The sequence below is a fragment of the Saimiri boliviensis genome, chromosome 6 (assembly GCF_048565385.1).
Source record: "Saimiri boliviensis isolate mSaiBol1 chromosome 6, mSaiBol1.pri, whole genome shotgun sequence".
Classification (NCBI taxonomy): domain Eukaryota; kingdom Metazoa; phylum Chordata; class Mammalia; order Primates; family Cebidae; genus Saimiri; species Saimiri boliviensis.
In genome coordinates this window covers 17,182,388-17,209,852 of record NC_133454.1, presented here as the reverse complement: position 1 = coordinate 17,209,852, position 27,465 = coordinate 17,182,388, and the positions used below count along the sequence as shown (strand labels likewise).

General features: G+C 37.6%; 1 protein-coding gene across 20 annotated transcripts in view; it reads right to left on the bottom strand.

The window, feature by feature from the left end:
- Positions 1–27,465, bottom strand: part of DLG2 (discs large MAGUK scaffold protein 2) — a 2,103,224-nt gene that overhangs the window by 786,167 nt on the left and 1,289,592 nt on the right. For 18 of the 20 annotated variants that reach the window (XM_074400260.1, XM_074400268.1, XM_074400258.1 and 15 more), the window contains one exon: positions 3,706–3,759. In XM_074400260.1, coding sequence (XP_074256361.1) covers positions 3,706–3,759 — 54 coding nt within the window. Of the gene's footprint in view, positions 1–3,705; positions 3,760–25,731; positions 26,579–27,465 lie in introns of those variants that run through there. The other 2 variants (XM_074400266.1, XM_003935055.4) reach the window with 2 other exon arrangements.

Here is a 27,465-nt window from a genome sequence, read left to right as displayed (position 1 = left end):
CATGTAATGGGAAAGAATAAAAAGACTGAGCAAAAAATAGAAACTAGAGAGTACTGAAATGGAAAAATATATTTTTCTCTTTCTCCTTATTTCTGATTGGGTGATTTTAATTTTCATATTGAGATTCCTGCTTTGCATGAGAAGCTAGTCTATGACACACACTTAACCCTAATGTATCATGACCTCATATAAGACAGAGCTTACCTAAGACATTTTCCTGTAAGAACCTCAGTGATCCTTTCATTAATGCAAGCTCTAATGTCTCTTATCTTCCTTTAAAAAAAAAAAAAGGAGTCTCTTTAAATTTATTTTGTACTTTTGACACTTGCATAAAAATTTCCTGTGGACCGAGAAATTTCCTGTGGCTATTCAATTCGTGCCAAGGAACCAGTTCCACAAGAACCATTTCTATTGAAAATCAAATTTGCTAATCAGCAAAATTAATACATTTACTTGTGATGGAATTATTTTTTAGAAAGATTTTAATATATGTTAAAATTTGGCATTCAGTTAATATTTTTAAGAAGGAAATGTTCTTATGCAACATCCCTAAAATGCCCTAGGGAACTCTGAAATCATTTTTTCATTAAATAGAGCTGAAATTGTGTGAACAACTAGAACATGAAGAAGAAAAGAGGAAAACAAAGTATAGAGCACTGGGGAATGAGAAAATAGACTGTGAAAGGAACAGTGATTTGTTCAAGGTTACCCAGTGAGTCAGGAACAAAGGGGACAGTTGGGACTCTGCCAACAGCCAAAGCATATCCACATTAATGAGTTCGTGCTAAACCTGCCATTTTCAATAGATAATGTATTCGTGTTTCTTCTACATCGCGGAAGGTATTCATATTTACTGTCCTCCTAGAATTTAGCATGTATTACCTCATCAGTGTTTATTTAAAAAAAAAAAAAGATAAATACTTTAGCTGCTCTCAACCAGAAGCTAACAAAATCTCTGAGGCAGGTATTATAAGTCCTGTCTTTGAGGTTAATTTAGGTGCATAGAGATGAAATAAATTACTAAAGAACATACTACTATGATACTTGGGACATTTTCATCATATCAAGCTGCTCACAAACCACTATAAAGATCGTTACATCCTTAATGCAACCCACTGTGTTTTGTTTTTAAGATTTGGCATTCAGATAATATTTTTAAGAAGGAAATGCATAAAAATGGTGATTAGGGTAGGTGTGGTGGTTCCCACCTGTAATCCCAGCACTTTGGGAGGCCGAGGCAGGCGGATCACTGAGATCAGAAGTCCAAGATCAGCCTGGCCAACATGGCAAAACCCCATCTCTACTAAAAATACAAAAAATAAAAAATATAAAAAATATTAGCCAGGAGTGGTGGCACCCGGCTGTCGTCCCAGCTACTCAGGAGGCTGAGGCAGGAGAATCATTGGGAGGTGGAGGTTGCAGTAAGCCAAGACTGGACTTCATTTGCACTCCAGCATGGGCAACACAGCAAGACTCTGTCTCAATTAATTAATTAATTAAAAGTTGCTTAAACTTTTTTGAAGGTCTCAAAATCAGATACAAACCTGGTATTTGAGAGAATGGGAACAATTTGATGAATTTATTATTTGCAACTGATGTGACTAGCTAATCAGTTGGGATACGAATTGAGCATGCGTACACAAGACCCTTAGGTCTTACGGATAAAATTATTTCTACATGAGGGCATCTGGCATTTACGCCATCAGAACCCTAATAGGAGGCATTGAAATAATATAGATCCACCATGAGAAAGTGGTCCTACTTACAAAATCAACCTCTGTGCTTTAAGACTACTTCTTGAGAGCACTGTTCGCCTGCTTTACCAATGGCTATGGTGAAGAGATTTGGTTGGGGCATAAGATTCCTTCATATATATGTATATGGGACAAGTAGACAAGTAAGGAAACTATGTTCACAAGCTGACAGGCAGAAAACAAGGGAGGGGAGAAAGAAGCATATATGGCATCATGTTAGAAGTTAAATAAGACCTCTAACTCTACAGCAGGCAATTCGAATTGACTCTTGACTCTGCCTGTTACTGTGAGTCCATGAACCAGTTAATTGACCTATTTATGACTCATTTTCCCCATCAGTAACATAGAGAAATTAACAGTACCTACACCTCATAGGATTGTTATGAGGATTAAATGAGTTAAAATTTGTTAAGTGCCTAAAACAATGTTAGGCATACACTATTACAGAGGTTTGATAAGTAAAGAAAGGTAGGAGGAGTGAGAGAATAGTGGATATAGGTGCCTTTAAGACATTGCTTTGTTTTCTTCTCCAGAGCCCTTTACTTTGCAGTGTTGGGGTCACTTGGCTCCTACCAGTAAGCTTAACCTCGTTTCCAGTCTGGCCCCAAACTCTCTTGTTCAGAAAGATTTAAGAAGCCCTAGTTCAGTAGTTCAGGTGATTCAGCATTAAGTCAAGCTAGCTGTTATTCTTGTCCTGACCCTGTGTCCCAGTTTTAGTCCCTCATTCTTATAATCAAGTCCCAAGCTTGTACTCCAGTTCTGGCATCCTGCTCCCCTGCGGCTGAGTCCCGGATTGCAGAACTGCTCAGGAACGGCCAGTTCCTTTGAGGTAACATCTCTCAAAAGGCAGCCTATGGACTAGACACACTTTGGCAGACACAGTGTTTGTACTTTTGAAAATTGGTTGTCTGTATTTAGAAATTGCAAACGTACAATTTCCATCTTATTTTGTAAAATGACCTGGCACCCACAGACTCCAAGTGGCAGTTGCTCTCTGTAAATGGCCACGTGCTTCCTATTCTCCACAGTTCCCACCTGACTGCTCCATTTGTTTCTGTGATCTGCTTGGTCATTGAAGGGATTTGAGGCTGTGGGCTAAAACAGAGATGAGCCAGTACTTACCAAGCACTTTTTGTGCTAGGTACTGTTCTAAGTGCTTTATGTGCTTTATTCATTTAATCGAAGGCCAGGAATCTGTTTGTTCTTGTCCATTATCCCTGCACCCCTTCTTCTCTGCTTCATATCCCCTGTCTAGCATGCATCTGTGGCTGTCCCATCTTCCTCGATCACTATCCTGCACTCTTCAGCTAGGCCGCACTTACAAGCCTTGTGGGATCTCCATAATGTCAACTACCGACCCACACTGTTGCCTGTAGCTGGTCTCCAGTCTTCCCTGCCCAGCCAGACTCTATCTTCAACTTTTGCCATTACAGTGGTTGTGCTGCAAGTACAGAATCCTAGGCTTCATTGGTTTGCCTGATTCTATCATCTCCTTCTCCATGCTTTTACAAAACCGTAACTTTCATTATATTAGGTAGGTGCTACCCTCACAAAACTTTTGTCCACTTCTTATTAGAAGCCCAACAAAATCCACAAAAATACTGATTACTTACTACTTACTTGATGTTCCAGAAACCCATAGGAGTTTGCTCATGTCTATGAGCAATTCAATCTCTTTTCATTGAACCGCTTAGCTAATGAACACTATTTGAACAGAGCTGTCTATTTTTTTTTTTCATAATGGGCCCTTGTGTTTTACAAAACATGAATGAAAGAGGGAAATATTTGATGACTAAGACAAGATTTAGCAAATATGAAATGAAAATTTACAAAACCACATGTCATTTCATAAGATTATTTAGATTGGGTGAAAATAAATATGAATTGAATTTAAATTCAGCTAAGTTCTACCACAGTTTTAAGAGAAGCTATTAACAAAAATGTTACTTACATAAGGAATTGTGTCCAAAGTATCTGTGTTGACAATTATAGGAGCAGGACTGGCCTGAAAAACAGAAATAAAAAAAAAAATTAAATAATGAATAGTGTATTCTGAGACAGATTATTTCTGTTAACTATTTAACAAAGAGTTCAGCAAGCATATCTTGAGGACCTGTATAGGCACTCTTGTGTTGTGCGATAAATAAAATAACTAAGAATTTCTGTACCTTCCCCACCTCAACTATTTGTTACATTTACCACATAAAGAAATGAAGTAAGCATTCATAGAATTTGCATTCATTTTCTCTTACATTCTACAAAAAAAGTATAGGAGGTGAAGATTTCTGCCATGTATAAGGCAAGGATTTCTAATAAATTGGGTGAGGGTTAAAATGTATAATTTCTTTTTTTCTTTCCTTTTTTTTTTTTTTTTTTAAGACAGAGTCTCACTCTGTCACCCAGGCTGGAGTGCATTGGTGCAATCTCAGCTCACTGCAGCCTCCTCCTCCCAAGATCAAGCAATTCTCTTGCCTTAGCCTGCCAAGTAGCTGGGAATACAGGCACACACCACCACACCCAGCTAATTTTTGTATTTTTAGCAGAGACAGGGTTTCACCATGTTGGCCAGAATGGTCTTGATCTCCTGAACTTGTGATCAGCCCTCCTTGGCCTCCCAAAGTACTGGGATTACAGGCGTGAGCCATGTCCACCTGTATCATTTCTTTATGAAATGACTTTGCTAAGGAAATTTATCTCTCAATGAAGCAAAATTAAACCTAAACCAATATTCATAGTTATTCTCTTCAAACTGCTTTTTGAGAGTATGCTATAAGCTATACTGTACTCAATACCAAAAGGCTTCACTTATCAACATGTATGTTTATACATTATGCATACTGTATCACATATTTTCTTTATTATTTATGCACCTCTAATCATATACCTTAGACATCCTTAGAACATTGACAGTCAAACATGACCAAAAACATACTGGACATGTTCAACTTTATTTTTTAAAAAGATTGTACAATTTGCAGTAATTCTCTTAAATGTTGAGCAGGAATCTGTGTAAAGCTGATACAGCAGTGCTACAAGCCAAGTTATTAGAAAAAAGAGATTGCCATCTCTATTTGCATCACCAATCTAACTTCATGAATACTGAGTAGAGCTATCTTTATTTTTTAGTTTCTAGAATTTTCACAGCAACTTTATCCCCCAAAGAATCTTTAATCTTCGTTCCAAATTACAGATTTCATTTAGATAAAGGAAATACTTTCATCTTGATTAACAGAGAGCTGTTTTGTACGATACGGTGGTTTTGGAAAGTGCTTAAATTTGGGGATATTTCATTAGCTATGCCCTTTGGAGTTAACAGAGTTAACAGCGTTTTAATGTCAATCTGTTCTGTGGAATCCTAATTAAATGATAAAACAAATAGCAATCCAGCAGGTTTTACAAAACACAATTTTATGTCTTTACCAAAAACTCTGGGCATGGTAAACGTAACTTTGGCATACGTATCTACATAATGGATCAACTAGTTAGTCGTAATATTTTCATAATGCTTAATGAGAATGCATCTTGTGGGTAAATAAAAACTCTGGAAAAAGACAGTTTTCACTGGATCTCGTCAAAAAAAAAAAAAAAAAAAAAAGAAAAGAAAAGAAAAAAGAAGAGGCATGTGAGGAACAGAAAAAGGTATGAGGTTTGCAGTCAGAAGCCACAGGCTCAAGGTTGGTTTAGCAACCTCTGATTGTATGACTGGGGGCTTAGTGATTTCCTAGTGGTGAGATCTTAGGGCAGATTCTCTAACCCTCTCTGACTAATTTTCCTTCCCTGTGGAATGGGAATAGTAGTAACAACTTTCCAAAAAGGCTGAAGATCAAATGAGATGATATAGTTGAATGTACTTTGTAAACTGTAAATTTCAGAATAAATGTTAAATATTATTAGTAGCAAGTGTCTGTTACGATAGACTACTATGAAGGTATATTATGGGATTGTTTGTAAACTATTTACACTGCAGAGATTTCAATGCGATGTTAGTGGCTACAATTACACTCATAAGAGGCCTTATTACATTGTGGTTCAAAAACAGATCATGTGATTAGATTGTGGTTCTAAAACAGATCATGACAAAAGCAATAACAATACTTACCAACTATTAAGTATGACAGATCATGACAAAGGCAAAAACAGATCATGACAAAGGCAATAACAATACTTACCAACTATTAAGTATGTATTACCATTTATTAAATATATACCTAAGCATATGTACCTCACTTAATCTTCACAAAAATCATACTGATGAGGCATTATTATCACTATTTCTATATATATGAGAAAAATGAGGCTCAGCAAAAATGAGATTTGTCATTTGAATATTATTTTTTCTGACCTCAAAATTCATTTTTCCCTACTAAGCTGTTTCATAAATCCAGGATCTATTCTAGGTTGTTTTATCACAAGAGTCTTGCGGTGATATATGAGCCCTATACTAAAGTATCATAGAAGAACTAGGTAAAGCAAAGACCACTCTGGAGGCAAAAGATGCCTAAGGATATTGCAAGTTAGATGCTGAGCACAGGCTGGTGAAGCTTTATTATATATTTTTAAAAGGTTTTTAATTTTGATGACATTTCTCCTATGCTTTCTGCTTGGTTTCCATGACTTACAAAAGTATGTCTCATATCTAAGACTAGACTGAAAACTTTTTGAGTTTTACATGCAATTTTTATATTTCTCCCTATTGTCTAGTATAGCTTTAATCAATAAATGTGTATTAATTTGATTTGGGGCTGTTACCCCATCTTTGGTTTTTCTTCTTATAGATTATAATAATGTGTTATGGGAATAAATTTTACACATAGGCCTATTTCCTGTGCAATGCCATTCAAAACTTTTGTATGTTTATGTTGCTATTTTTCATTTTTTAATGTAAATTTGGTCTTTCCAAAAAGACTGTATGTCTGAAAATTGACAAGGATTGTATGCTTTTCTAGAATTCTCCACAGCACTTGGATATACAGAAGGAGCTTAATAAATTTTGAGAAATATTTAGAAATTATTGACTAAATATAGTGATAAAGTACAGAAGTGGATATAAAAAAAAGTAATGTATCTTTGTGAGCTTTGTAAAACACTCTAGGATAACCCAAACCCCCAGATCTCATGTTATCAACAAGACTATGACTACTATCCAGTATCCAGTATCATTTTCTTTCTTTTATTTTTTTGAGATGGAATCTTCCTGTGTCACCAGGCTTGAGTGCAGTGGTGTGATCTCAGCTCACTGCAACCTCCGCCTGCTGGGTTCAAGTGATTCCCCTGCCTCAGCCTCCTGAGTAGCTGGGACCACAGGTGCGCACCACCATGCCCGGCTAATTTTTTGTATTTAGTAGAGATGGAGTTTCACCACATTGGCCAGGATGATCTCTATCTCCTGACCTTGTGACCCACCCACCTCGGCCTCCTCCCAAAGTGCTGGGATTACAGGCATGAGCCACCGCGCCTGGCCTGACCCACTTTCTTTCACCATTTAGTCATATTAGTTTAGTAAATTCAGCTTTTATAATAATTAATGATTTCATAACTGTAGGATGTGGAGTCTGTGGATGGACTCCACTTGAAGTAGATGGCAAGACCTTGAAGACAAGATCTATGTTATGTGGAATCTATGCTATATGGAAAGCTTATTATTCCTTCTAGGTGCCAAAAGGATCCAGAAGCCACAGTTAATACCCACCTCTCTAAAAGTCATTAAAAATGCATGAACAAACAAGATTGTGTGAAAATACACATACATCACATACATCTGACATTAGCAACTTCCTGGTGTGAATGACAGGAGATGAATAATGCACTATCCCACCGTGCTGCTACACCAGGCTCTCTGAAGACTCTCCCACTGCTCTGCTCCAGGACCGTCATAGCCTACCCTAGACTACACAGAGTGTAGTTGAATTCCAAGCATGGCCCATGAGTGTGCTCTTCACGCCAGTTGATAATTCCAAACCATATGTTAGCTCATCCTGGCTCCTGATTCTTTGCTCACTTTTGCAGTCAAGAGAGGCTATAACTAGTTTTAGTTTGGTTTCTGAGTCTTAAAAACCAACTATACAGTTACTTTGATAGTTTCCACCAAGTCTTTTCTCCACTTCACACTTCACACTTCCCTGCCATATATACCTTCTTTTTTTTTTTTTTTTTTTTTTTTTTTGAGATGGAGTCTCACTCTGTTGCCCCGGCTAGAGGAGTGCAGTGGTGCAATCTTGGCTTACTGCAACCTTCGCCTTCCAGGTTCAAGCAATTCTCCTGCCTCAGCTTCCCAAATAGCTGGGATTAAAGATGCTTGCCATCATGCCTGGCTAATTTTTGTATTTTTAATAGAGATGAGGTTTTGCCATGTTGGCCAGGCTGGTCTCAAACTCCTGACCTCACGTGACCCACTCACCTTGGCCCCCAAAGCTCTAGGATTACAGGCATGAGCCACTGCATCCAGCCATACACTCTCCTCATTTTGGATATCCTCTTTAATTGTACCCCTAAATCAAACTGGTGACTCAGTAGATTCTAGTGTCCTTCTTTAATATGCTTATTGCCATTAACTTGAAAGAGATTTATGAAAAATCTGAAACAAAATATTCCTTTGATCAGAAACTTCATATACATCTAAGCAAGATTTTTGAAACTATAAGGGATGAAGAAAAATAAAAAAAATAAATAAAACTCTTTCTTGAGTAAACCAATGAAGCCTTTTATGTTTGTTTGCCTTTTAGATGACATTCTCTTCCTTGCAGAGAAAGCCAGTTTTCAGCACTGCTAATTAGAGACGTGAGAAGCAAGAAGCAAGCAGAGGGAATACAGATACAATTTAAACTACTAGATAAGTTATTAATAAATGTCAGCCACCTTCCTGCCCTTGGGCTTCATGTGATATACAAATGTTCACATTACAACAATTTTGTGTATACTAGTAACAGATATGCTTTTTTTGCTTCCTTCCAAGAGACTCTAAATAAAAAGGAATTTGACAAAATGAATGCAACTTTTCAAAGGAGTTCATTGATTCTAACTAATGTGGTTACCTCTTGCCATGTGTTAAGTGTCAGATCTGGGAAATACTTCTGACATGTGGGCAAGTGGTCATGAAGCCAACTAAAGTAAGGAAGCCTCCTCAAGCAAGGTATTGGCAGGAAATGTACAGTAGCTAGTCAGCCAAGAAATACTCTCATGAAGCTTAGCTCTGAGAGTGTAAGGTAATCGGTGGGAAGGTCGATGGACTTTTAAGAAGTAAGGTAGAAGAGGAGAGAACTAGATAAGCAAGAACTGAACAATAAGACTCATAGTACTGGGAACTATGCAGGGATTTCAACTGACCTGGGACATGAAAATGGAAGGCAGGTGACGGTCATTATTCCAAGTTAAATAGGTGGTAAAATATGGCAAGAATAACATATGAGCTGCTTTTGGATACCTTTGACTTCTCAGCCTCATAGGGCAGGATTACTGAGTGGGCAAGATTTTTTTGTCTATTTAGAGCGATATAGGCCCTGTAAATGACTTTTATGTATGGTATAATGTGACATTTTGGAACAAAACAGAAGCCACCAGATGTTTCAAAATGAGTCCTGTATGTGTGTAATGTGTGTGTGTGTGTGTGTGTGTGTGTGTGTGTGCATGTGTGTGTGGTGTGATTTCATTATGAGAGTTGGAGAGCCCAGACCTCAAGGTAAATATTAGCTGCTTTAGACTGGCAGCTCCAAGACAGCATGCTAGCAGACTTTTTGCTTCACAATTCACACAGAAGATTGCCATCAGGATGAACCCCAATCAAACCATAACCTAATCCTGGCTAGGGAGGTAGAATATTGGGGTTACTCCCCACACATCCCATCAGTTTTGAAGTAAGACATCTAACATTAAGTACTAGATGAGATATACTGAGTGTTGAACCCAGGATAACTGTTTTTGTGTATTAGATTTTTCCCATAACCCTCTATTACGTCAGCTTACTCTGGAAAGAAAAATGTGGTGTGGTTAGGGGAAGGACTTCTGCCTTCATTTCCTGAATCACATTTTAGTTCTCCACTGGAACTGAAACCCTGCCTTCCCTCTCCTTCTTTTCCACAACCTTTTAGGCTGGAGTCCCACATCTCTAGTTGTTGACAGGACCCTGCTCCTATTTGAATCTGCAAATAGGAGCAGGGTCCTGTCAACAACTAGAGGGCTCTGCTCCTACTTGGAAACTATAATTATCACTACCTGAAGGTTTGTAGTATTATGACCCAGCAACACCTAAATCTCCTGATACATTAATAATGGGACAGATTTAAATAAGAGTATGCACTTATGTAGCATATAATACCTTACGTAAATTAATGTATGAAATTTTCACACAATGCTATGAGACAAGCGCTGTTACTGTCAAGTAGAGGTGAGGCAACAGAGGTTAAGTAACTTTCTCATAGTGACACAGCTGCTAAATAGCTGGTAAATCTTCAAACATGAGCAGTGTGGCTCCAGGGCCATGTTCTACTGCCCCTTAGAATGAAATCAGATTTCACTAGTTACCTCTAGATTCTAACTTTTAAATTTTGAGACAGGGTCTTACTTTGTCACCCAGGCTGGAGTACAGTGGTGCCATCTTGGCTTACTACAATCTCTGCCTCCCAAGCTCAAGCCATCCTCCCACTGCAGACTTCCAAGTAGCTGATAATGCAGGCATGTACCACCATGCCTGGCTAATTTTTGTATTTTTTACAGAGTCAGGGTTTTGCTATGTTGCCCAGGCTGGTCTCGCACTTCTAGACTCAAGTGATCCACCTGCCTTGGCCTCCCAAAGTGCTGGGATTAGAGGTGTGAGCCACCTCACCTGGCCGAATTCCCATTTTTACTGTGGATCAACAAGTTACAAAGTCAGTTCAAATCTAAATTTATTTAATGTGCTTTGATCCTGGCTGGCCCAAGAACCTTCCCTTTCTTCCTCTGGTGCTGTTGCTGAGGCCCAGTGTGTCATGAGAAGATGCTTGCAGGAGGCGTGCCTAGGAAAAGGCCAGTGGCCCCAGCTTAACCAGGCTGACTGATTCAGGCATCCTTTGAGTGAGTCCCCAATAAATTGATAACTGGCTGATTAAAGACATATTGATAGTTATATGAGAGAGAGCAAGAACAAAAGAGGAAGAACAAAAATATCTAGAATCATAGAATTTTAAAGCCGAGATCTTAAGAAACATTTAAATCCACCCTTACATTCTATAAATAGGGAAATGAAGACAAAGACTATGCGTAACTCAGATTTCACAATTACATAGTATCAAAACTGAGGATAACAATAATAAAATATCAAGTATATATAAGATGATTATTTCATTGCAGGAATGTGAAGAGAACTTTAAGATATATGAATGCATTTAATTTTTACAATATTCTAAGGAAAACGTTACTGTTCCCATTAAAAGAAAGAAGGAAGGAAGGGAAGAAATGAAGGAGAGAAGAAAGGAAGAAAAGAAGATCCCAACTGACCAAGTCACTTGCCTAAGGTCACAAATCTAAGAGGTGCCACAGCAGTTTTTAAACCCATGTATTTCTAACGCCGGAGTCCATAATGGTAACTCTAACATCCGATTTCTTTGCCTGAGTTTTTCCAGGTGACCAGACTGAAAATGCAACTATTTTCTGCCTGAAAAGTTGCTAGTTTCTCTTTGACAGTAAGAAGAGAAATTTCTCACCATTCTGACTCAGATTCAATTCCCCAATTATCAGAAGTTTCTGGGTCCCTTAATGTCTTGCAAACCCCTACGTAAAAAATGGGACAGTACTATTTTCCAGTTAACCTATTCCTCAAGAATTTAGCTGAATAAAGAATGCATGTGTAGGCCAGGCACGGTGGATCATACCTGTAATCTCAGTGCTTTGGGAGGCCAAACTGGGAAGATCACCTGAGGTCAGGAGTTTGAGACCAGCCTGGCCAACATGGTGAAACCCTGTCTCTACTAAAGATACAAAAATTAGCTGGGGATGGTGGTAGATGCCTGAATCCCAGCTGCTTAGGAGGCTGGGGCAGGAGAATCACTGGAATCCCCAGAGGCGGAGGTGGCAGTGATATGAGATAGTGCCACTGCACTCCAGCTTGGGGAGACTCTGTCTCAAAAAAAGAAAAACATAGTTATTAGGTTATTATACTTATTACTGAGATTATTTTTTGCTTTCCTGGATTTTCTTCTCCTTTTTGTGTCCCCTCCCTACAAGACAATGAGGTGGGTGCAGTTCAAACCAGCCCAGCTCCAAGTCATCACTACTAATATGATTCAGTGGCTCTGGCCTGTCACCTGCTTTGTCCCTACTCTACAGAGACGTAAGACCACTGGTCTTCTTGAGGCAAGAACAGTGGTGAATAAACTATGTGAATACCTGAGGGCTTGGCTAGTTCATCCTGCAGACTATGGCAGGATGTCTAAGGAAGCAACTTTGGAGGAAGCTAAGACTGTGGTCCCTTCCCTTAGCATTTAATAAAATGCCTGGATGGTTACCTGCCTAGCTTACCACCATCCTAGCTCAGAAAAGAAGATAACAGGATGGAAGATTCACGATTTTTCTAGAATTCAATTTGACTCTGCTTGCCTGAACTCTTAATCATAAAAATAATATTACCCTCACTTTCAGATAAGAAAACTAAAATTAAGTAACTTGCCCAAGGTCATCCAGTTGGTAATAGCAGGACCAAGAGTCAGACATGGTAGCCTGGCTCCAAAGTGGGTAAATCCTAACTACTGCAATATATTTGCTTCTGCACCCTATGAAGATTTGTTAAGTTCATAGAAGCCTGTTCTAGTCAACAAATTTTGTCTTATTTGTCCTTGAAAACTCCCTGTTAGTATTTTGTCTCCTTGGACTGAAGTGTTGCCATCTCTGTTTGATCCTTCTTTGAAATACAGAGTAGTAAAACATTTTGCAGGAAATGAGTGAATAGCCTATGAATATCCTAAAGACCTCAGTTAGGCTGAGTTGGTCTTCCCTTTTTCCCTAGTGCAGAAAAAATGGGGCAGGTTGGAGAATGAAGCACAGAAAGTAGAGACCAGGGAACCAAAGACAGTTTTCTTCACTTTACAAGTTTTTTTTTTTTTTTTTTTTTTTTTTTTTTCTGGAATCAATGCTATTTGGATCAAGAAACGGAGATTGCTTGAACTGTTAGTATGAAGATCCTTCAGATCTCCAACCTGCACACTCGCCACATACCTGCTTACACTTAGTATAAAAGGCTAAAATAAATTACTCACTAAAACTAGAACTACAGATCAACACTGAAACTCAATTTGCATATCAACCACCAATGTCATGCTGTATGAAATGTATCACACACATTTAATCATTTAATTTCTATAGGGAGACGGAAGGGAACTAACATTGATTAACCAACCACCTACTGTGTGCCAAGCAAATATGATAAGTTTTTTCCTTGTGTTTTATTTTTTACTTCTTACAGAACCTGGGAAGGATTGCTGGAATTTTCCCTTTTCTATAGATAAGTAACCAGAGGCACAGAGTGATTCTCTGAATTTCTCAAAATGTCAGAGGGCTAGAAGGAAGCAAAACTGAAATTCAAATCCAGGTATTCTGACTCTAAGCCCTTTGCTTTTCATCATTAGGCCATAATGCCTCAAATCCCACTGACTCACACCAAGCTTTTACAAATCTAACTGCTTTATTTATGCAAATGATTTCTGAAGATCCCACAAAAAAATGGAGTCATTAGCTGAAATCTCAAACGTGGTTTAGTCAGTGCGCCCCATGCCATAATAACCATACCTACTTAATTCACTGATTCACTCCATGTGGTGCTATTCCTGGAAGGATCCATGTGGATATCATCTGCTGCTTGTTGCTAAGCTACCAAAGAGCTATAATCTTAGCAGTACAGTTGTATTATCCAGATTTAGGTACCAGAATCCGGAGCAAGCTGTCAATAACCTGGTTCTTTAGGTTAAGGTAGGGCTTATTTCTTCTGTAGCACATTGGCCATGGTTTTTTACACAACAGGGGGATCACTGAATTACTGCTATGTAGTTTCCATCCTCCTTCTCTATTTTCCTTCCACCAGGCAACGATCATTATTACTACTCCAAGCACATACCTTGTTCGTGCCCAACACAACGTCTTTGCTTCCATTTCTTCCTTTTCCCACATCCTAAATCAGTTGCAGTGCTCAATCTTAACTAACCAAATTCTGTCCATCCTGCAAGGACGAGCTAAAGTTCCAGTTGCTCCATGAAACTTTCCCCGCTATCACTCCAGGACTCAATCTGTACATCCTATGCCCTAAATTTTAAACACTCATGCTTCTTTCTATTTTGATACATCTTGATAGCTCATTGGTTCAGGTGTGGGCTTCATATCTCCTTGCAGAAACTGTAATCATTTTGAGGTCAGTGCCCTCATCTCTGTTTTGTCACCAGCCACTCCACCTACACTCCTAATAGTGCTGGGCATACAACACACACTCAAGCACTCGGATGGCGATTGTTAATTGACTTTTAGACCTATTGGACTAAAGTCACAGCAACAGGAGTTAACAATTCATGAGAAACTCTGGAGGTGACAGAATTAGATAAAATGGGTAGTAAGGGGTAACAGCATGCTGCCCTCTGGTGGCAAACTCTTGTACCGCACTGCTTTATGGTGTCTCTGTGTGAGCATCTGGAGCCTGTCATGAACTTCAGACCATGGTATTCACTGCAGAGCATGAAAAGTGAAGGAAAATTATAAGCAGAAAGACTCCTCTATGCTAATTATACACTGGTACTTTGTACCCACTCTTCCCTTGTCCTTATTGCAACCCTATAAAGTATATATTCCAATTATGTTTATCTTGTAGATAAGGGAAGTGAGGCATGGACCTGTAACACAACTTACGCAAGACCCCTAGACTAATAACCAGATGGAGCCAAAGTTCACTCCTCTTGACTCAAAATCCGTATTCTTGTCTTACCACTACCCTGTGTGGAACAAAGATGGTAGCTGCTGGCAGTGTTACTTGCTCTAACTTATTATTCCACCGTACATTTCAGGAGAAGTTAGACAGGTAGGAGGAAGCATGGGATATGGGGAAAAAAACAAACAACTCAAAACACAGTGAAATCCCATCTCTATTAAAAAAAAATACAAAACCTTAGCCGGGCATAGTAGGATGAGCCTGTAGTTTCAGCTACTCAGGAGGCTGAGGCAGGATAATTGCTTGAACCTGGGAGGTGGATGTTGCAGTGAGCCAAGATGGCACCACTGCATTCCAGCCTGGGCAACACAGCAAGACTCTGTCTCAGAAAAACCCCCAAATCATGAAAAAGCAAAATGGTGTCTACAGCATTTCTCAAACTTTCCAGATAAAATGTGAAAATATATCCCCAAAGACTGACTCAAAACTCGACATTTATTCGAAGCTTTGTGTCCTATATTAAAAATGAATAGAATTTTCATCATTTACTCCATAATCATCTTTTTTTCATAAGTCACGGGGGTACAGGTAGCATTTGCTCACTTGAGTAAGTTCTTCAGTGGTGATTTGTGAGATCCTGGTGCATCCATCACCCGAGCCGTACACACTGAACCCTATTTGTAGTCTTCTGACCCCTCCCACTCTTCTCCCCAAGTGCCCAAAGTCCATTGCATCATTCTTATGCCTTTATGTCCTCATAGCTTAGCTCCTACAATCAGTGAGAACATACGATGTTTGGTTTTCCATTGCTGAGTAACTTCACTTAAAATAATAATCTCAAGTCTCATCCAGGTCACTGCAAATGGTTTCAATTCATTCCTTTTTATGGCTGTGTATTATTCCTATTTTTAATAGAAACAGAATGTTTTGAGTCATTCATAATGGAATCAATCTGACAACCCAGGTGGTTCCTGCATGGCTATATAAAAAAAAATCAGGCACTCTATCTCCCTGGAAATAACCACACTCCAGCCAAGAAATTATGATCCTAGTATAAAGATGGTAGAACTAAGGAGTCAGGAGATCTTAGTTTTAGGCCCAGTAAGTTCAGTAATTCAGCAATTTACTGAGTCTCCCCATTTATTTTTATTTTTAAAGAACAGAGAGTGAAATGGTGTCGAAGAGTCCATTTCTCATCAAGTATCTGATTTTACTTCTTGTAAAGTTCATCCCACTAGGAAATACTGTAAAGAAAGCAGGGATGCTGTATGACCCTTCCTTCTGGGAAATGATCTCTGTTTTTTACCACTCAGACGTAGAAAGCTAGAAGACAGGACATTAAGAAAAAGCATGCAGAAATAAAAGGCAAAAGTTAAATTCAACAGAGAATAATGATATAAACTGGTTTCTAATTACTTGGCTGAAGGATAAGGTCCTGTATGCCTTAGACAAGACACCTCAAAAATCTATATATGGTCCTCCTGCTCTATGTTTATAGTTCATATTTTGTTTTTCTTGTAAACAGGTTAATTTTCTAGCCTAAGAACCATGTAATCAGCAGCAAGGAGTTCTCTTCTACATACAAAGTAAAACAGATTTAAAGTAATGCTGAGAATTATTACCAAGCTCTTTCTTCCATCCTTGCCTTTCTTCATTTTCTATAATCTGTAACTCCAGAAAAAAAATCCCTCTGCTTTCATTTTCCTTCTCCTAGCCATAATTTGATACTAGATCATCCAATAAGATTTGAAATATAACAGATGGAGCTATAGAAAAAGTCTCAAAATATTTTATATCTAGAATGGTTCTTTTGTGTGAGAGGAAATGTTAGGGAGAGAGACAGAGATGAAGTATGAGTTAGTTTACTGTTATCCACTAGTAATCAGTAATGTGCTCATGTTTATGGTGGATCTGGAAGATGTTCCAAGACTTGTTTCTAAACAACGGCGTTTGGGCGCACATTAAGAGAAGAATAGGGTAGAGAATATTTTAGTTTCATTTTCCCTTATTTTAAATTCTGATAACATCTATGAGTCTAAGAATCTCCCCTCAACCCATTTTTCTTCAAAATTAATGTTCAATTTAGAATCATTTCCAATGAGGAAAAACATAGAGAAAAATAATAGAGAAAAAAAAAGAAGTGAATGGGGACTAGAAAAATAGAGGTTTCCTAAATACTGCTGGCATTTGCTGATGCCAAAGAATATATTCTGCAGATGTGTTTGTATATTGTTATCAACTAAGCAATGAAGTCTTTGTTCTACAAGCCAAGAGCCTACAAATTTCTGGATCTAAAATGCCAACCAGTTCCTAGCCCCACAGCTGTTCTAGCTTCCCACAGTGCCAGTGTCTATGTGACTCGTGCTTTCTCAGTTTTCCGGTGGCTTTCTTACTTTCAATTATTCTATAAAGCAAGGATACTTCTTGTTCTATTTACCTCCTACTAGGCCTGGCATAATGCTACAACTGGGTGTTTAACATAAAGGAGGAGGAATATTATTTTTTGCTGTGGGCTAGAGGGGAAAGAGGGAAACAGCAAGAGAAAAGAAGGAAAGAAAGAGAAGGTGGACAGGGAGCAGGTTGATTTCTGATACATGGGGATTCTGTCACAAGTTGGAGAGTGAAATGATGATTCCCAGGCTGGGGTTGTCTCTCTTCTAGGCTCTCAGACTCCTTTTTCCATTGGAATTGCAATGGAAAAAGGTATTCTGGAACCTTCGCTTGTTTTATAAAGGTTTTTTCTAACCAACTGGAAAGAAGATGATAACTTCCTTCTGAAAATATTTGCAACCATCTCATGACTCCTCCTCGCCCACTCTTACTGGATAAGAACATTTGTATCTTATGCTCCATGTTATACGATGAGCACCTTCCAGTCCTGCACTTGGATTTAGCAGATGAGGCTCCTAGGACTGGCTGTGGTCCTGTAGAACTTAGTCGAGTCATTTAACTCTCCAAATCATTTCTAAGGTTATATACCACTATAACAAGAAATATATGATTCCTGATTCTAATACTAGCCTAATTTTGAATATCATAAAAATAGTAGTAAAAGAGTTTAGAACTTGGATTATCTGACTGGTATTTAAGACCCTTCTCCTCACTTCTACAGTGATCTTAGCTGATTAATTTAATCTCTGAAACTCTCTATTCATGTATAGATGTTAAAAATTATTATTTAGTCAATATCATGTGGTTCTTCAAGAAGCAAATGTGGTCATATATGAAGACAATATGCAATTTGTATATGTATATATTTGGGATAACATTTGAAAATTTGCAGCAACAATAATGACAACCTTTCCTGGGCACATTATTGGGTTAGGCATTGTGTTAAGAGTTTAATTCACATTATCTCATTAAACTTCAAACAATGCTAAAAAGTTACATATCGTCTAATATTACATTGGATGAAACTGAAGCTCAGAGAATTTGAGTAATTTACCCACGATAGCAAATGGTGGAACAAGGTTCCTTCAAGTAGCTGAAACTTTGACTCAGAATAAAAAATGAACTAAGATTCTACTCTCATTACATTATGTTTTACTTTTTAATCATTTTTTATTCTGGCCATTTTGACTATCTAAACTTTAATTTTCATATAAATACTATGAAGTAATAAGACTTGTCTTACCTAATTGCAAAAGTTGTAACGAGAAGTAATCCAGTTTATACTACTTTGAAAATTGTAACAAGATAAATTAATATGAGAAGATAGGTAGTAATAGAGGCAGTCTTAGAAGCAGCAGCAAGAGTAAAACCATTGGTATAATTATTTTCATCTCTACATGATGAAAATGAGAAATCCAATTCTTCTTAAGCATATTCTTGCTAAATAAAAATATCTAAATGAAACTTCAAAAAGTATAACGTATCTAATATTAGCTCATTAAAGGTTTTCAGGTTTCAATGTGTATATGTTTTTAAATTGCTGTTGGCTCCAAGGAAGAAGACTGCCGTTATTAACTCTGAACAACTGTTTTTCTGTTCTGTAACAAATAAGCTTGGGATTCTATTTTTGCAATTTCTGGGATGTGTATGGAAAGCGGAAGTGGCAGAATGTGAGCTTTACTCTGTTGTATAATAACATTTATCAGTGCTAATACTCCATTTTAATGAGTCATCAAAACATTTTCTTTTGAGCAATACTGGACTACAAAGCAGGCATCCTGCACCTGGGGTTACCTTTTCGTGGCCTCCAGATACGTATGCACAGGCATCACAAGACCAGTAGTCAAAGAAAATGCAAACTTCGTAAGTTAGGAAAATATAAAGATAGCAAGCTCTTGCTTTTCGGTTAAAAACCAAAAGTGACAATTTCATTCCACTTTACCAGCAATCTGCAAATGTTCTTGCAGTCCCAAGCTGTTGTAATTATTCAGGTCGCTTCTGGTTTAGTTCCCCCCTCTGCCTTAAGTTGAACATCTCCATAGATTAAGTGTCATCTTTATTCCTATACTAATAGAAATTCCATTAATAGCCTTGTTCATATTCTTCAGAATGAAATGGACTAAAAATTGGGGTAGTACTAAACAGAAATGCAAAGCGAGGTTAAGAGGAATGAAATAGAGAAATGAATCCCACATGATTGAGGATGATGAGTCAAGCAATATTTAGAATCCAGAAAGGAGAAAACACACTTGGAACACCATGAACTGGGACTGAAAGTCATCACTGAACAAATCCTATTTAGAACTGACCTCAACATGTGATGGTTCAAACTACACATCCAGGGATCAGCGAGGCAGAAATGGTGGAAGTGATGCTGGAGCTCAGCAGGCAGAATTTAAAAATGTATTTCAGGCAAGAAGGATCATTTCCTCATTAACATTTCATTGTTGCTTAAGTTCTCTCTTTTTAAGTACTCATCATTCCATCTATACAGATTTACTCAGCAAACATAATATTTAAGACACTATAGTTGGCACTGCAGAAAGCAGGAAGAGGAGAAGCATATAGTCTTATCCTGCAAGGAATTCATAGTGTAATGTGGAAAGAAAACTTCCAAATGCTTATACTACAAAGCAGAAAAAAATGCATGAGAAAAATAGGGACAAAGTCCCATTATAGGCATGAAGAAAGGCAGATGGGATTATGGTTAGAAGGCCTAAGTTCACTCCTGGTCTTACTGGCCACATGGTACTTAACCCCACTGATCCTCTAAAAGGTAGATAACAGCAGTGGGTTATTTTATATTGGCATTGTAATGATTGCATACAAAAATATAGATGAAAGCAGTTGGTAAGAAGTTTCCCTACTCTTATTTTTTTCTCAGGGGGTGTTGATCAGGGTTGAAGCAAGAAGGAGAAAGCATGCCTTCCAGTGACTAGGTGTAAGGGAAGGCTTGTGGAAGGGGATGAGAGTTAAGTCCTGAAGGATAAAAGCTCAGTTTGAAGACCAGTGTCCTCAGCTGATCTGTTTAGCTTCTTTTCAACTCTGTCCCGCTTCTTGTGGCGCCGTATCCTATCCCCATATCACTAGTCACTAACTGGCCCCTATCTTAAAGTTCTGTGGCTGTGGGAATAGAAAGCTACTTGCTTTGGCTTAAGCAAAATACAGAACTTGTCAAGCCAAAAGGGCTGCAGGCTGCCTGATAGACTGGAACTAAGAACTGGGAGTTTAGGTGACCCAAAAAGTCACAGTCCAGCCTGTCTTAGTCCTTTCCAGCCCTTCTCTCAGTGTCTTTCTTTTGAGACCACATCATTTCTCATCTCCTTTTCCTTTTCTACATTTGTTTCAGTCTTTTAAATCTGTGTACAAATGTTCTCTGCCTCTCCATGTCTATACCCTCAGTGCTGGGCACCGCTGTCAGCCTGTAGGTCAGCACGCATGTAGCAGGGATAATGAAGCCAGGTTTCTGAAAACCATCTCTTTCTGAACCTCAGATTCTTTTCTGAGGCTCCAGCTCCTTTTTAGAGGGCCTGAATTACTTAGTGTAGTTATTATGATTTACCTGTCTAATTCCTGACCCTAAATATGGCCCAACTCTCATCCTGGTTGTTCTGACCTTGCTTCTTCTCTAATGCTTAAAGTGCTAGATTGCAAGTTGGACAAAGTTAGCAACATATCCTCATTTCATAGTGCTTTCATGCCTTAGTGCCTTTGTTCCAGCTGTTTTAACCTCTCACCTCCCTCATCTTGTAAACCCCCATTTTAAAGCTGACTTGAGACTTTTCTCCTTTTTCCAGCCATCCTTATCTTTCCTTTCCATTCCAAGCAGATGGATCACTCTTTCCTTGCTGCATGTACCATGGTTTGTATATATATCTTTTTAATGCTGCTCCTCATCATACTGCAATGCAGCTATCTCTGTTTCAGTGTTTTTTCTTACCCTAGTGAAATGGTTAAGAAAATGGGCTCTCAGGTTGGATCATTGAGTTCAAGGTCTAATCATTCCACTTATTAACTATGTGACTGTGAGAAAGCTATGTTATCTCTTTTTAAAGCTTTGTAAAATGAAGATGGTAGTACCTACATCAGACACTGTTGACAGAATTCGGTGAGATAACACATGTAAAATGCGTGGAACAGTGCATGGCATAAAATGGGTGCTCAGTAAATCTTAACTTTTTTCATCTTTTTTTTTTTTTTTTTTTGAGACGAAGTCTCCCTCTGTCACCCAGGTTGGAGTACAGTAGCACGATCTTGGCTCACTGAAACCTTCACCTCCCAGGTTCAAGTGATTCTTCTACCTCAGTCTCCCGAGTAGCTGGGACTACAGGTGCACGACACCATGCCCAGCTAGTTTTTGTATTATTAGTAGAGACAGGGTTTCACCATATTGACCAAGCTGCTCTTGAACTCCTGACCTTGTGGTCCGCTTGCCTCAGCCTCCCAAAGTGCTGGGATTAACAGGCCTGAGCCATTGCACCCGGCCTCAGCTATTACTTTTTAAACTGCCAGTACGTAGCCCAGGATGTGGCAAGCAAGATGTGTTAATTGTTTGCTGGATAAACAAACTGTATTTTGAGACTACAGCATACTTGGGAGATTGTTTTATTTCTTTTGTTTTGTTTGTAGTGACTTTGAAAAATATCTACTGTTGCTATACTTTCTGATAATTGATGTGTATCTGTGTATGTATATGTGCAATATAGAATTGCAATTCTAAGAAACACTATAAAAAACTTTCATAGGACAGTATTCAAGTATGTAATAGAGATATATGTGCAACTGTTTATTTAATGTCTGTCCCCACGACTAGAATGTAAATGCTCCATGTTCTATTTATTATTAGATGTTCCAGGCATATAACAATTTCTGACACATAAAAAGTATTTAATAAGCATTGGTTGACTGGATGAACACATGAAAAAATGGACTGTGTTTATACAATTAACACTACCTTTTCTGTTCCCTCCATTGGGAATGTCCTCTTCTTCCATCATTACTGAATGTCAAAATTCTGTTTAACCTTCTAACCTAGCTTAGATATCCTTCCATGAAACTTGCCCCTTCTCTAAATTCTTGTGGTAATTCACAGATACTTAGGGTACTCTACACTTTGCATATGGTATTACAGCGATTTGCAAATCCATTTGAAAATTCCTGGAGGCAGAATTCCAATCAGGAGTTCTCCTGATTTATACATGTTTATCTCTCGCTCAATGCTTAGTAAGATGCATAACCTTCACATTAGGGTCAGGATAAGTTTTTCTTAGATGAATAAATGAATGAATGAATGAATGAATGAATAATATTGCAACTGCTTTTTGATTGAATGAAGCCCCAAGTCTAGCAGCAAGATGGGCATAAGAATTGTATTTAGGATCCACTGATTCCAGGGTGAATGTTTTTTATCAAATCCAGATATGATTACTAGCAGTATAAGGAAAATCAAATTTGTACATTGCAGCAAGAGATAGTAGGACACCATTTGGTCAAGGGGTAACACTGTCTCTCTTACAAAGTGATCGTGTCACACAGAAGTTTTAAGTATACTTTTGGGTGCTTATCCTGTCTAGAATAGTTGGGGGCTTATGTTAGGGGCTTCAAAAAATGCAAGTGAACTGATTGAATTAACAAGTGAATAAAAACACAGGCAAGTCTCCATGAAAAAAACTACTAATTATGAGACTGTTTTTATAAGCATATCTACTCATTTGAATAAAATTCCAAAGCCTTTAATTTGCCTGATACCCAAAGACACGGACTTCCTAGAAGAATGCCTTCAGGCCCCCATGATGGAACCAATTTAAAATACTTCATGAGAACTTTTTATAATTCATGCATTGAATAAATATTTAGGAGCTTACACTTGCCAGACACTTATGCTGAAATATAAGAAAAGTTCTGTGTTGCTGTTTTGCAGTTGGGGCTCTTGAATCCAGCAGACGAACTTCCTTGAGATTCCAGATTTTATTTCCATCTTAACCCTCTAGGGCAGGATCTAATACGTGAAATCAAATCCTGAAACTTTGAAGGACTTCATAGTTTGGTTTCTTTCTTCTCTGAAGACTGTTTTGGGCACCACTATTCAGGTATCAGCTGCTTTCAGGTTTCTTTCACAAATATGAATTTTATATGGAGGTTCCCTGGGGCAGATTATATCATAACTTGACATTTTATGTCAGGTTTATTGTTAGTCCACAGAACTACACTGAATGAAAAACCAGTTGTGATCCATAGCTTATTGTGTGTGAGTGAGATGATCCAGACCATTTAGGTGACTCCGCATTCTAATGATGTGTTAGGAATCCACACTCACAGTAGACGCACAGAAGAGCATTTACTTGCTTATGACCTTTTCAGGTCAGTTCTCCTAAGATCAACAACATCAATATGTGTCTATACTTTATATACATTGTTCATTTTCAAGTATTTGCTTTAAAAGAGAACAAGGTTTATCTTAAAGGAGCAATTATTTAAGCCATATATTTATCATTTATTAAATATAATAGACTCAGCGTGATAGGATATATATACTTTAGGATTGATTAAGATACTGTCGACAATGATGTGTATCATTAGTAAAAATGTCATAAGTACCATAAATGTAAGCGTACAAGTGTAAATACATGTGTGTACATGAAATAGATATCATTGGGTTAAAAAGGGCATAAAGCAAGAAATAAAGAGTATTTTTTTCTGCTGACAAAGAAAGAAATTGAGGGTCAGTTTAAACACATTATATTTAATCGTATATTTAATAAAGACTCAGAAGACGCTTGAGATATTGACAAATTCCCAATATGTTCTGAAAAAGATTTAGAGCAGTCAAAAATAAAGCAAACCTGAAGGATAATTTGGGCATTAGTTTATAAATGTGTGAAGTAGGGGAAACTGGAAACATACACTGGAATGAGAGAAAGAGTAGCCCATGAATGACGGTAATTGAATCCAAGGTTAACCGTACCCACAGGGATCTATTCCATGTCTTAACACATCCCTGCCCCTACCACTACACCACCACAAGGCTACAGTCAAGGTTTCTGGGTTTTCTCCAGATGGACTTGAATAGAAATAATTTTACAAGATCAGTAAAGATAAAGCTATTAAAGAAAACTATCGAGCATTAATTGGAAATTGGACACTCTTGTTGGTGGATGTAGTCATTCCTCACATGCTCACCAAGCACTCTTTATGTGCCAGGCACTGTGCTAGCCACTGGGAACAGATGCACTTCTATATTTAAGGAGTTCAAGACAAGACAAGAACACAAACAAATAAACGCGAGTTTCTTCCTCCAACTTACTTCCCTTTTCACATTTACCCCAAAAGTTGCAATATATTTAGAGAGACTGAGAGGAAAACACTTAATGGTAAAATGTTAGGTGATAAATCAGAGGTGCATACAAGGTATCAAGAAGGGAGAAGATAACCCTGCCTGGCCAGGAATGTCTCTGTGAAAGAGAAAATACTTGAGCTTCACAAAGAGTAGCACACTTTGATAACAACATTTTTTTTTAAAAAAGGAAGAGAATTTCATAAAGATAGGAGGAGAAAACTATACTTTCTAGATTCTAATGCAAAGCAGAACCCTTATAACAATATGATTTAGAGGGGTTCCCACTATTAGTTTTTTAGACTTCCTATAAAAATTATATAAGCTTTATGTCTTCACTAGTCAAGATCAACTTACTGTGATCCAAGTAAAATATAGTGGTTCAATTAGAAGAGCTTCAAATAAAACACAGTGTTTGTGACATTTAGGTGATTTCCAAGTTACAGAGAAAAATATGATGACATCTAACTTGAGTCATTTGAAAATAACGTGAACTTCAAGGAAGAGTTATTCCAACTATTGAAAGAAGCATAGCTCTTGAGTTTCTATGTCAGAAATAATGTTTTTCTCGAGAGGGTATCAAATAATTTTTAGCAGAGATTATTTTTTAAGAATCTTCTCTCATAGCTCATTGGTGATCTCAGTTCTTCAAAGTATATCTAATTAAAATGATCAAATATTTAATATTCTTCTTGCCAGTTTTATTTATCTTATCTCAGCCTATCAAATGTTGTCAGCCTAATTCCTCTGGATAAATAAATTATAAGCACAAACATTATTTCTCCATAATAAAACACAATGAAACTGATTCACTAACTCACTTTATATAGCTATATACGACTTCTGTCACGCATTTTTACAAAGATCTAAATATTGCATCACTACTTTGTTAAATAAACAATTGTACTTTTCAAGACAAGTTTGCTGGTGGGTTTTACTTGGAGTAAATAAAAGAATTTTGGTTTCTAGATATATATATGTATATATATTTATCAAACCTAACTGCAAAAGATATTCAAGTAGTTCTGGGGGAACTAATGGGGAAATAAACATTGCAGTTTATTTCAAATATTAATATACAAAATATCAATATTGTTTCATTTCATTAGTACATACCACTATTAGAAACTACCGTCTTCAGTGGAATGAGTTTGAATGGACCACTGTTTATTCTTTCTCACTGATTAATATTTGGACATATTAAGAATTAGGAATTCATGCAGAGAAAAACCATGCATTTAGCCTAAGCCAGAACTACAGAGAAAATAAAGATGATTGTCAAATGCACAGAATACATACATTTCTCTATAGATATAACAGGAGAAAAAGGAAAAATAAATAAAAGAATCCCTAGGAAAATGAAAGAAAATTTTCCTTACCGGAATGAATGCATGTTGCATAGCTTGTTCACATTGTTTTAAGGAAGCAATAGTATCCCACAAAAGCTGATAATTCTCAGCCCGAGAAGCACTTGGCCGTTGCATAGCGAAAGCTGGTAACACTCAAACTGAGCTCATAGAACCCAGTTGAAGAAGGAAAAAAAAAAAAAAAAAAAAAAAACCCTGCAGATCTGTTACATAAACTTCTTAATTAGATCTGCTACACAAACTGCTATCTTAAGACTTAAAAAAAAAGTTAATCAGAACATTTCTTTTGGGGGATAACTGGGCATGACTTGAACAGAGACAGATGTTTTCATTGGGAAGAATTTTCATTCCCACACTTGTGAAAAGCAATCCCATCAGTGTTCTCCTGTCTTCACACGGGTCTGGTGAAACGGCACATACCATAAGTGTGTGGGGGGAAAGAAGTAGGAAGATGGGAGATGTGAAAAAATATTCCTACCAGGAGATTTGGGTGGCAGGTCACGGAGGTAGAATTTAAGTAGCTTGTGAAAAAAGTAGTAACATTGAAGGGAGTAGGTCATACACACACATATATGTACCTATACAGATGTCTGCACTTTGCTGTATGAGAAATACAATTATATACATGCATACTCACAGTATCATTTAATATGTCCAGCTCTCCTCTCAGTTTAGTTAAGAGCTAGATGTGGTATATTTTTTACTCACAGAATATTACTGCCTTTATGATACTATAAGTTGTATATCTGGGATTATCTCTAAAGACAAGCCAGAAGGTATCTTAAAATGTAAGAGTAATTAGAAGAACTTTATGTTGCCTATGTATTGAAGAAAAGTCACTTTTATTCCTTATTCTAGATAAAATTTATATAGATAATACAAGGAGAATCGTGTCTTTAAATGTTCTTGAGAAATGAGAGTAGGCTGGAATGTGTTAATTCCAAAGAAATATGCGTGTGCACTTTGACAGCAAAAAAGACTCATATAAGCATGAAATAAAATATGAAAAGAATTTAGGGACATATTCTCAATTTCCTTCACCAAGGATAGTACCTACACAGGGAGGTGAGGCTCCACCCGTCCCTAATATCTCTGTAGGATTGCTGAGCTAGGGGCTAAGGAATCTTGGAAGGTGATGCTCAGAGCACTCGGAAGTTCCAAAGGAATCTGTATTCTAAGGACTGGTTTCACAGCAAACAATAGTGATATTTACTCAAGAATTTCAAGACGTAAGAGGCAAAAGGAGGGAAATTCACGGCATAATAAATTATGCATTTAATTGACCTAGAAAATCCAAGGAAGACCAAACAAGGTACAAATTGTAGGAAACAGTGTGATAACATACATGAAATATTTTCTCTGTATTATTTTTGGAGGAGCAGCATGATTTGGGTTACCTAGTTTTCCTGCATTTGTACCCTGATGATGGTGGATTGGTTCATTCTAATGACCTTGTAGTGCTAAAGTCTCAAAGACTGACACCAGGGAAGTTTTCCTCTTACCTTTATTACCTTCAATTTTGAACTGAAGGAATGAAAAGTAGAACTGATCTTTCAAAATCTTTACCAATTTGTAAATTTTACCTAATTTGCAGGGAAATTGTTTTTCTTTAGTACTTTGTGAGTGTACACCATAAGGCTATTGCCATTAGACAGTTTGTTTTTATATCAGTTCAACCAACCTTCTCTTTTTCTCATTCATGGTGTTCTGTTCAGCTCACACCCACAGTCCCTCCTCTGCCTTCAT